This window comes from Acanthochromis polyacanthus, chromosome 24, assembly GCF_021347895.1.
Source record: "Acanthochromis polyacanthus isolate Apoly-LR-REF ecotype Palm Island chromosome 24, KAUST_Apoly_ChrSc, whole genome shotgun sequence".
Lineage (NCBI taxonomy): Eukaryota > Metazoa > Chordata > Actinopteri > Pomacentridae > Acanthochromis > Acanthochromis polyacanthus.
Genome location: NC_067136.1, coordinates 4,387,121 through 4,399,244, shown reverse-complemented (window position 1 = coordinate 4,399,244; position 12,124 = coordinate 4,387,121). Strand labels below are relative to the sequence as shown.

At 40.8% G+C, this 12,124-nt stretch overlaps 1 protein-coding gene across 1 annotated transcript; it reads right to left on the bottom strand.

Moving 5' to 3' along the window:
* Positions 1 to 9,045: 9,045 nt before the first annotated feature.
* Positions 9,046 to 10,947, bottom strand: LOC110971875 (C-type natriuretic peptide 2-like). Its single transcript, XM_022222285.2, has 2 exons — positions 10,805 to 10,947; positions 9,046 to 9,698 (listed from the first exon to the last, which is right to left on the bottom strand). Exons 1-2 carry the CDS (start codon positions 10,904 to 10,906, stop codon positions 9,405 to 9,407), a joined length of 396 nt encoding a protein of 131 aa, XP_022077977.1. The 5' UTR covers positions 10,907 to 10,947; the 3' UTR covers positions 9,046 to 9,404.
* Positions 10,948 to 12,124: the final 1,177 nt, after the last annotated feature.

Sequence of the window (12,124 nt, the reverse complement as noted above, 5' to 3'; positions counted from 1 at the left end):
GGTCACCGCGCATACTTAAAATTTTCCGGATATAGTATACATCTGGGTATTTCTCGCGTACTCAATCTATTCATACTATCTAATGTGAAACGCACTACATACTTATTTTGACGTCACATTTAGTATGAGTAGTACGTTAGTATGCCATTTCGGACACAGCCATTAACTCAACATTTAGGCAGGAGCGGCAGGTCAATAGAGGGCGCTAGGGGCGCTGCCCCCTCTGTCTCACATCATGTAGAGTCACAGCCCTTCCTTTATAAAAACGTTTTTAAAATTACATTTACATGTATATCCTATGTTTTAACAAGCAAAATGGATAATAGAGCCTGTAGAGAGTTACTAGATGTATAATTTGTAATAAAAAGTCAGATTATAACGTCATATCCGGCCTGGGCGCACTCATCTTTCCCCATTGACTCCTGTTATAACTTTGACATGCGCAGTTCGTTCCTCTTCAATACCAGAGATAGCAGACCGCGGGGAGCAGGATGACAGCGCCCTGCTGAGCGATCAGAGCGATCAGAAGGAGACAGCCTGTCTCCTTCTGATCGCTTTACACACCACCGGCCATGGGGTGGCAGCAGAGAGCGAGCAGAGAACACAGATGTAGAGGTGCTGGCTTTAATCTCTAAAATGTGACGATTTACTTATTTGTCATTTAATAATGTAAATAGAAATGTTAGTTGACACAAGTGGCACTTTAGACTGAAAGCCTGTTGATTTTCATCTGTTCTGAAATCTGAGGAATTACTGTTTTTCTTTATTTTCATTATAAATATTTCATGTTAGTTGACAGAAGCACTTTGGGCTCAAAGCCTAAGATAAGATAAGATAGGTTTTATTTGTCACATGCACAGTTATACAGAGTATAATGCCTCATGGTTTCACTGTTTTTTATTGCTTTGATCTTAAATCTGCAGATTTGCTGTTTTCTCTCACAGAAGCACTGTCTGCTTTAAGCCTTATAGTTAGGTGTTTTAACAAAATGTCCAATGTTTGTTGGTTTCACAGGTATGGATTTGTTTTTGTTTATTTGGCACTCTTTGAAGCTGAAAAAATGAATTGTTTCTTTTTTTTACTTATGAAGTAAAAATAGATTTGCATATTCATACATTCTTAGTTTGTTTAATTATAGAAAAGGAGATTTTAAGGGTTTGTGTACCAATTACAGCTTATCTGGAGCAAATCATATCAAACACTGGGAGATAAATTCAGATTCACCAGCTGCTAACATTTACGTGCATTTAATTGTCTGTTTGACTCAGCAGTAGTGCTTAGCTGTACCCTCGTAGCACATCAAATGGCTGTGAACATAATTTACATCAATTCTTGCATTCCGATGTTGCCGACTGCTGTTTGGTTTGGTAAATTAAGTGCGCCCCCCCCAAGAGAAAAAATTCACCAGCCACCACTGCATTTAGGAGCATGTGGTAAGCTTTAGCTGAGATGTGCATGAGACAACCTGTCTAATATTCTTTCAGCCGGCTGAGTTCTGATGCTTGGTGAACCTCTTCATCTGGTCCTCTTGTCACAGCATTCATACACATGCAAGTTTTTTCATTATGTTTGATGCTGTGAAAACAATATCCAGCCAGATTGTACAGGCTTTCTCTTTCAGCTTGTGGTAGATCCTGTCTTGAAGATGATTGCTGATCTGAGAGATGGATGACAATCGGTGGCTCAGCAGGCACTTCCGCTTGCTGTTCCAGAAACTCTGCCAGGAACTCCCCATCATCTTGCTGGTACACACGTGGACAAAATTGTTGGTCCCCCTCAGTTAAAGAAGGAAAAACCCACAATTTTCACTGAAATCACTCGAAACTCACAAAAGTAACAATAAATAAAAATTTATTGAAAATTAAATAATCAAAATCAGCCATCACTTTTGAATTGTTGATTAACATAAGTATTTAAAAAAACAAACTAATGAAATAGGGCTGGACAAAAATGATGGTACCCATAACTTAATATTTTGTTGCACAACCTTTTGAGGCAATCACTGCAATTAAACGATTTCTGTATTTGTCAATGAGCGTTCTGCAGCTGTCAACAGGTATTTTGGCCCACTCCTCATGAGCAAACAGCTCCAGTTGTCTCAGGTTTGATGGGTGTCTTCTCCAAATGGCATGTTTCAGCTCCTTCCACATATGTTCAATGGGATTCAGATCTGGGCTCATAGAAGGCCACTTTAGAATAGTCCAACGCTTTTCTCTCAGCCATTCTTGGGTGTTTTTGGCTGTGTGTTTTGGATGGTTGTCCTGTTGGAAGACCCATGACCTGCGACTGAGACCAAGCTTTCTGACACTAGGCAGCACATTTCTCTCCAGAATGCCTTGATAGTCTTCAGATTTCATCGTACCTTGCACACTTTCAAGACACCCTGTGCCAGATGCAGCAAAGCAGCCCCAAAACATTACTGAGCCTCCTCCATGTTTCACCGTAGGGACAGTGTTCTTTTCTTCGTATGCTTGGTTTTTGAGTCTATGAACATAGAGTTGATGTGCCTTACCAAAAAGCTCCAGTTTGGTCTCATCTGTCCAAAGGACATTCTCCCAGAAGCTTTGTGGCTTGTCAACATGCATTTTTGCAAATTCCAGTCTGGCTTTTTTATGAGTTTTTTTCAGCAGTGGTGTCCTCCTTGGTCGTCTCCCATGAAGTCCACTTTGGCTCAAACAACGACGAATGGTGCGATCTGACACTGATGTACCTTGGCCTTGGAGTTCACCTTTAATTTCTTTGGAGGTTGCTCTGGGCTCTTTGGATACAATTCCAACGATCCGTCTCTTCAATTTGTCATCAATTTTCCTCTTGCGGCCACGTCCAGGGAGGTTGGCTACTGTCCCGTGGGTCTTGAACTTCTGAATAATATGAGCCACTGTTGTCACAGGAACTTCAAGCTGTTTAGAGATGGTCTTATAGCCTTTACCTTTAAGATGTTTGTCTATAATTTTTTTTTCGGATGTCCTGGGACAATTCTCTCCTTCGCTTTCTGTTGTCCATGTTCAGTGTGGTACACACCTTTTCACCAAACAGCAGGGTGACTACTTGTCTCCCTTTAAATAGGCAGACTGACTGATTATGAGTTTGGAAACACCTGTGATGTCAATTAAATGACACACCTGAGTTAATCATGTCACTCTGGTCAAATAGTTTTCAATCTTTTATAGAGGTACCATCATTTTTGTCCAGGCCTGTTTCATTAGTTTGTTTTTTTAAATAATTATGTTAATCAACAATTCAAAAGTAATGGCTGTTTTTGATTATTTAATTTTCAATAAATTTTTATTTATTGTTACTTTTGTGAGTTTCGAGTGATTTCAGTGTGAATTGTGGGTTTTTCCTTCTTTAACTGAGGGGTACCAACAATTTTGTCCACGTGTGTAGCTACCGGATCGTGGAAGAGTCAGAAATTGTGCATTGCTTATGAGCTTCAATGCATACTTGAACTCAAGTGGGGTTGGCACAGGCTTCCTGAGACGAACAGAAGAGAAGAGGTTCTCCAGGCAGTCTTAGGTCAGCAGCGATGTCAACAGGAATGCGTGTCCTGCACTTAGCAACTCATCTGCGATGCTGAGAACTGATGTAGATAGAATGACCCCCGTTTGTATAGGTTTCCAATTGCCTCGTACTCCAATCTTCACTCCCTTGAATACCTCTATGACATTATGGAGAAAGGTAGTGGCCTCCTCATACTTTCCTGGATGATGCTGGCTCAGACCCATCACAGGACTTCTGCTTGACATTAGGTTGAACCACTGATCCAACAATTGGATAAACCAAGCTGTAGTTAAGTATGCTTCATCTCGCCCCTCTTTCTTCACAAGGTACGTCAACGCACAGCTTACATCATGACTCAGCACCGTTGTCGCATTTGATACTTTCATCTTCTCAAAATGGGTTGGTGTGAGAGCATCCATGTTGAGCTTTGGCACCAGTTTGAGATCCAAATCTTCCTGAAATTTTGCAAGATCCTTCAGCGGCTGTACACATGTGACATCAGACTTGAGGCCAAATTTTGCGACTGTCTCTGCCGAAAAGTGAACTGTTGACCATTCACAAGTGCTGCCCTGATGTTCTTGAATAGATGTGGCACATCTGCCAGGAAGTGCAGCCACTTTGCTGGGTCCTGTGGATGTGGAAGTTTTGCTTCAGTCCGGCAGTGCTTTCCACATAGGATGCCAAAGCTCTTCCACATTGCTCGGTTGGCACTCCTCATGTCACTCGCAACTGCTTCTACGTGAAGACCGATGTCAGACGATCGCTGTATGATACCTAGGATTATGTCCTTGAACACTGCCCCGTCTGTGGCGTTACTCGTGTAGTGATAACACACTGTCTGCTTCCATCATGTTGTAATCCCTCCAAGCATGAACACCAGGGCATGAGTAGCAGTTCCATCATGCTGGGGCAATGTTACACTTCCCATTAGATTACCACTACCAGCATCATACTCAACACTTGGACTGAGGGACACCTAATCCAGCGTAAAACAGCAAAGTCTCTCTTCCGTGCGCATGCCTTCCACCTTTAGTTTCAAGAAGTCAAACACCTGTCCAAGGACACCTGGTTGGAATGACACTTTTTCCATTCTCCTTTGGAGGGTTCTTTCTGATGGAAGTGGGTGATGCTGCTTGAGAAGAAACTTGTTGTCAGATGTACCACATGCAAACCTTAGCTGCAATGCCTTTTTGACAGTACTTGAGGACCATTCCACTCCTCTCATTCCACCTGGAGAAAGGGCACCTATCTGATCGCTTCCAAACAACCAGGAGAGCCGTGACTCTTGCTTCACTTTGGCCTTTATAACCTTTTTACAAGTTTTTCGCATCCAGCGTATATCTGCTTTCAGTTGTTTCACTCTGACTTTCATCTTTGTCTACCTTTCTTCAGCCTTTACATTCCTCTGAATATCTTACACAGTCTGTTGTTCACTAGCAGTGTCTTCAGCTACATAAGTGAAAGAGAGAAAAAGCAAGAAAAGGAAATAATAAATATTGATGCTCCTTTATCTTTTGATTTCCATGGCAATAAAGGCACTGCATAACAATAATCAAAGGAATCTACTATTAATGGTATCCTATGATTAACAGACTATTATCACTACTTACTGGAAGAGGATCACTAATATTTGTTATTGAATAATGAGCATCTTTGTTTTTCTACTTCAAAACAAGTCATTATTTCTAAATTGAAGCATACATGACTGTTAAATAAGAGACTGTTATTAACAACAACAACAAAAACCACTAACCCCCCCCAAAAAAAAATAAAGTGAAAAATAAAAACAGAAATAAAACAGTATATTTTCAATTCAATTCAATTCAATTCAATTTTATTTATATAGCGTCAATTACAGTCAAATCGTCTCAAGACGCTTTACAGAACCCATATGCCTGACCCCCAGAGCAGCCCAAAGGAGACAGTGGCAAGGAAAACACCCTTTTAACAGGGAAGAAACCTCGAGCAGAACCCGGCTCTATATAGGGGGGACCCATCTGCCTGCTGGCCGGGGGGGTTGAGAAGGACAGAGGAGGGCAAGGGGGAGGGATGGGAGAAGAGGGAGGGGTGGGAAAGCAAGGAAAACACAACACACATTTGGATACATGCATGACAGGATATGTGACACAGACAAAGTATAAGCTAACATTGAAAACTGACTCATAGTTTACTCTGATGATGTACGGCTCTGACATTAAACATACTCCATATATAGCTAGCAGTAAAATTCAAACAGTATGTAAGTTAGCATAACAGTATAGTGAAGGCAATGCAGAGTTGACTGGTGGAAAAAGGGAGTTGGAAGCAGAGGGCTGGAGGAAGGTCAGCAGCAGCATCCCACAGTGGACATGGTGGAGACTGGACCAGCTGGTGGAACATCAACCGCAGATCTGAAGCATCCAGCTCTGGGACCAGGGACACTCGGAGAAATAGCACAGGGGGAAACAGAGTGAATGTACTGCAATAACGGTATACATATTAAATGTAAAGGTAGATAGAGAAGGGCTCAGTGCGTCAAGAAAAGTCCCCCAGCAGCCTATAGGCCTATAGCAGCATGACTAGGGGCAGAACGAAGGGACGTCCAAGAGGGAGTCAGCTGTACAATGAAGACACAAGCCGAACCCCTGTGGGTCACCCAGTCAGCCCCAACTATAAGATTTGTCAAAAAGGAACGTTTTAAGCCTGGTCTTAAAAATAGAGAGGGTGTCTGCCTCCAGAACCCAAACTGGGAGCAGGTTCCACAGGAGAGGAGCTGATAACTGAAGGCTCTGCCTCCCATTCTACTTTTAGAAATTCTAGGAACAACAAGTAAGCCTGCAGTTTGAGAGCCAAGAGTTCTACTAGGATAATAAGGTACTATCAGATCTTTAAGATATGATGGAGATTGGTTATTAAGAGCTTTATATGTCAGAAGAAGGATTTTAAATTCTATTCTGGATTTAACAGGAAGCCAGTGAAGAGAAGCAAGTATAGGGGAAATATGATCTCTTTTGCTAACTCCTGTCAGTACTCTGGCAGCAGCGTTTTGGATCAACTGTAGATGTTTGAGAGAACTATTTGGACAACCCGATAATAAGGAATTGCAATAGTCAAGCCTGGAAGTAACAAAAGCATGAACTAATTTTTCTGCATCACTCTGAGACAGAATGCTCCTGATTTTTTCACTAACCATACTAAATTCATTTAATCAGATTCTAGGAAAAATATTTTTGAGAATGTGCATACACGCAAGAAACAGCATCAAAATTAATCAGGCAAGGTAATTTCATCAATAAAAATAAAAACCTACATTTTTATGTGCATCCCAAAGAAATCAGGTAAACTGATATTCAAATTTTCCTCATCAGCATGATAACCCAAAGTATATACATTTGTTAACTGGTGTCCTATTAAATCTAACTGATAACTAAAGGCATCCTTACAAGAACCAGTTGAGCTGTCCTCAGGTGGAGCAGAGTAGCCGTGGTCTGGCAAATGAGCCTTGTGTCCAGTTAAGTAGGTCGAGAGCAAGCTGAAGCCCGCTTCTTCTGAGACTTCCACACCTTGGGAGGCTTAGCGTAGCAGAAAGTAGTAGGGACTACAGTCGTCTTCAGCTTCTTCTTCCCGTCTTATCGCTCATTCTCAAACTGATGAATGTCAAAATGTGCCTGCATTTAAAATCAAACAAAATGGAATAGAAATGAATGAATGTTAGAAGTTCTCAAATATCCACCACCCTAAAATAGGCTCTTCAGAAGATGGATGAACAAATAAAAACATTAATACATCATTAATTTATAAATATTACTCGACTGTTTCATTTGCATAGCTATCAAAACCAGGTGTTGGCATGCAATGTCATCATTAAAGCCCAGGCTTAATTACTTTAGGTCTATACATTTTAACTTTTACTCATCATTTAGTTCATTCTTTAAAACAAATAGTTAACTCTACCAGATTCAAGGTGAAGCTGCCCGTCTCTCTTGTTTCAGTTTTTCAATTAGACCACACATTTTGATCGAGTCACCCAAAAAGGTTTCACTAGCAACCAAAAGACCTGTTTTATAATTTTATTTAGCATAGCAATTAGCATTGAGGTTTTAAACTTTACATTAAAGAATCAACCAAATCAGGAGTAGGGTCAGCAAATTGTAGTTTTTTTAAAAATTTGGGTGGGGTTTTGGAGGTATATTTTCAATGGGGACAGGAAAACAGGAGATGTAAACCTGGAAGCTCCGATTCCGCCTGAAATTTCTACTGAAGATCGCTAATATCCATGCTGGAGTCGATATGAGACGCACAGCGCGAGGTGCACATTCACGAAAACTAGCTATTTGTGGATTGCTTACTGATAGCCTTCAAAGGTGAGTTGTGCTGTTTACGTTATTTGCTGTTGTTTGCAAATACGGGCCGCTGAAATTTAATGGGGTAACCCGTATTTCATGCATCTCCATGCATGAAAATGGTCAAAGTCAAAATAACCACAACTGCCTAAAATCACATCAAACTGTTCTATCTGTCATTCACCCATACATCATAACATGAAAGTACATACATGGGACTAACCTGACACAAAAACCATGATGAAGTCGGTTTCCATCCCACTCTCCGGACTTTATTTTCCCACAGTTTCCTTCTTTCACTACTCCAGGGAAATCTAAACATGTGGAATCCCTTCTACGATCGATTTGTGCACCCAAAGGCACAACAGCCCGTCATTTTTCAGGTATTTATGAAGCCAAAAAAGACCTAGAATTACTCTCTGCAGTGTAAACAACGTTAACAGGAAAACCCGGCGTTCATGAATAGGAAACAAAATGGCGCCCATAGATCACGTGACCAAAATTCTTTGGACCCGTCATGTCACTACTCTGGTAATATAGGGACTCTAGTTTATGGTCGTCTCAAATAAAAAACTGACCCATCTAGAAGTCCATGAACATCTAATACAGATTTAATATTAGATGCACCTTAAAATATTAAAGAAATAAAGTTATTTAAAGACCTAATGACCAGAGGAACCTGTGTTGTATCTTCTTAGGCAGTGATGATGTGAAGATGATGAAGAAATTCTCTGCTGACACTGTCTTGTTTATATGTAAAAGGTTTAGTAGAACAAAGACAGCATCACAGACACCATGGCTTGCCAGTGAGAGGATTCAAGGCCAGACTGAATCCCTCTGCAGAGCTGCTGTTTCTCCTAGCTTATATAGGTGTGTTCTTCACATAAACCCAGCAGGTGACTGGTCACCGGTATTAGGTTGTCTGGACAAGCAACAGCAATAGAGCAATAAAACAATAGAACAATAAACTCATTTTAAGAAATCTGGTATTTAACTTATGGATTTTTAACATTCCCATCCCCTAACTTAGAAGACCACTTGGAATAGTAAACATGAGTGAATGTTCCACTGAGGTCAGATACTTCAAAGACCAGTTCATGAGCTTTAATGTATATTAATTATTAATACTAAACACTTGTGTGATCATTTATTAACTGAATAAACAACAGCAGCCGAGAGAAGGTTCTCTTTAGTTTATTGCAGCCAGAAGATGGTCCACATGTCAACACACAATAAACACACTAAACACACAAATTAAGCACATTAAATACACAGACATCTGCATGTTTAATACATGGACGTCACACACACACACACACACACACACACACACACACACACACACACACATGCACGCTGCTGGCTGTGCTGTAGCCAGGGGTCAGAGGTCAGAGGTAGAGAGTCTACCTGAGTCTACCTCATTACAGGTGAGTTCCAACATGGAGTCTCTGCCAGGTGGAGGTCAGAGGTCATGCAGCATCAACTCTCCTGCAGTGCCATCACAAAGTCAGAAGGACTAGACAGTGAAGTCACCATGTGTCTGAACAGAGGGCTGTGAAGGTGGTTGTCGTGGTAACGCCTCTAGCAGCCCAGCCCGCTGATGGAGCCGATCCGGTCCATCTTCATCCCAAAGCAGCCCCGCCCCCCCACTATCGACTTGCGGCTCCGCCTCCTCATCTTGCTCTGCCGCTGCAGGAAGTCGAGCAAGAACCGAGGGACCGCCTCCCTACTCCTGTCAGCCAATACCCTCGCAGCACCGTGGGAGGGGGACAAGGAGGCGGGGTGTCCACCTGACCCTTCTCTGATGTCATCAGAGGTGGGCGGAGCCAAGATTAGAGATGAGAGATGAGAGCCAAACAGAGAGTGTAACCTGACCTGCAGAGACAATCAATATCAGTGATCAATATCAATATTAGTGATCAATATAAATGTTAGTGATCAATATCACTGATCAATATCTGATCAGTGATCAATATCAAGATTGTTGTTGATGATGGTGATGATGGTGATAGTGGTGATGGTGATGATGGTGGTGGTGATGGTGATAGTGGTGATGGTGATGGTGATAATGGTGGTGATAGTGGTGGTGATGGTGATGGTGATAGTGATGGTGGTGATGATGGTGATGATGGTGATAGTGGTGATGGTGGTGGTGATGATGGTGATGGTGATGATGGTGATGGTGGTGATGGTGATAGTGGTGATGGTGATGGTGATGGTGATGGTGATAGTGGTGGTGATGGTGATGGTGATAGTGATGGTGGTGATGGTGATGATGGTGATAGTGGTGATAGTGGTGGTGATGATGGTGATGGTGATGGTGATAATGGTGATGGTGATGATGGTGGTGGTGATGGTGATAGTGGTGGTGGTGATGGTGGTGATGGTGATGGTGATAGTGGTGGTGGTGATGGTGGTGATGGTGATGGTGATAGTGATGGTGATGATGGTGGTGATGATGGTGATGGTGATAGTGGTGATAGTGATGGCGATGATGGTGATGGTGGTGATGATGGTGATGATGGTGATGGTGGTGATGATGGTGATGGTGATAGTGATGATGGTGGTGATGGTGATAGTGGTGATGATGGTGATGGCGGTGATGGTGATGGTGGTGGTGATGGTGGTGACGGTGATGGTGGTGGTGGTGGTGGTGGTGATGATGATGATGGTTATGATGGTGGTGGTGGTGATGGTGGTGAAGGTGGTGGTGATGGTGATGATGATAATGATGATAATGGTGATGGTGCTGGTGATGGTGATGATGATGGTGATGATGATTGTGGTGATGATGGTGAAGATGGTGATGATGGTGATGGTTATGATGATGATAGTGATGATGGTGATAATGATCATGATGATGGTGATGGTGATGATGACGATGGTGATGATGATGGTGATGATGGTGATGGTGATGATGGTAATGATGATGATGGTGATGATGTGATGATGTGATGATGAAGATGATGATGATCTCCCACCTGTTTGTCATCTTGATGGGGTAAAGGTCTAGTCTCCACGGTGACGGTGAGGAAGAGGAGTAGCAAAGGAACGAATGAGGAGGAAGACAAAGAGGCGGCCATGTTTGTCTGAAGTAAATAAAAGAATAAATTACACACGTAACCATGGCAACTTAACCAAGCTGCACTTATTATTATTTATTTTTTAAAATTACTGGTATTGTTTTATTATCATGATGATGGTGATGATTGTTATTATTATTGTTATTCTCTGCTTGACTTCAGCTGCCTCATGGATCACTTATTAATTATTAATCAGATTTTAAGAACTGCTATGGAACACATATTAAACAACATCTAAAACAAACAAACAAATAAACACATGGGTTCTAACAAGTTAATATGTACAGTTACCATTTATTTTTCAGTTAGATCAGTATAAATACATCAACTAAGAATAAATAACTAAATATGAATATTCAATAATACATTAATAATTATCTAAGATACATCAATTCCTAAAGATAAATACATATGCAGAAAATGCAATCAACAAGTATAAACAACAACATATAAATCATAATGAAGTATAATAATGCTAACAATAATATTTAAACAAATAATAATGTTAAATAACTGATTATATTTACTGAGTGAGGACAGAATCTTTGTTGTTAAAAACACACAGAAACACAACAGTAGTGTGAGGATCTGGTCTTAAAGCCAACCGCTCTGTGTTTTTATCTCATTTGTCTTTACTTGTTTCTGTTTCTTTGTTTGATTCTGTGTTTATTTATCAGTTTATTGATAAGTTTAACTATAATTTACTAATTTTTTCCTCCATAGAACAAAATCAACCAAAACTCAAACAACAAACTTAACATTAAAGAGAATTGAAGCCTTTTAAACATTTCCTTCACACAGTGATCACAGAACCATCCATCGATCAGCTGATCAGGTTGAAATAATCAAACAGTTTGATTAGACATTCTTTCAGTGCTTTATTCTCAGACTAGAGATGGACTGTGTTGAACTGACAGATTTTAATGATGTTCCAATAAAAACAGTTTGATTAGACATTCTTTCAGTGCTTTATTCTCAGACTAGAGATGGACTGTGTTGAACTGACAGATTTTAATGATGTTCCAATAAAAACACAACTCTTCAAATGAAACAGAATCCAGTTAAGACACATCCTTTAACATCAGGAAGTCATCCACTAGACTTTATTCTGCACAGATTCATCATGAAGCTACAGGATATTAGGAGAATTCATTCAGCTTAAGCTGCACTTTTCTCTTCAATCATTTTTAGACTTCGATGAGCTCAGATGAAACTGTT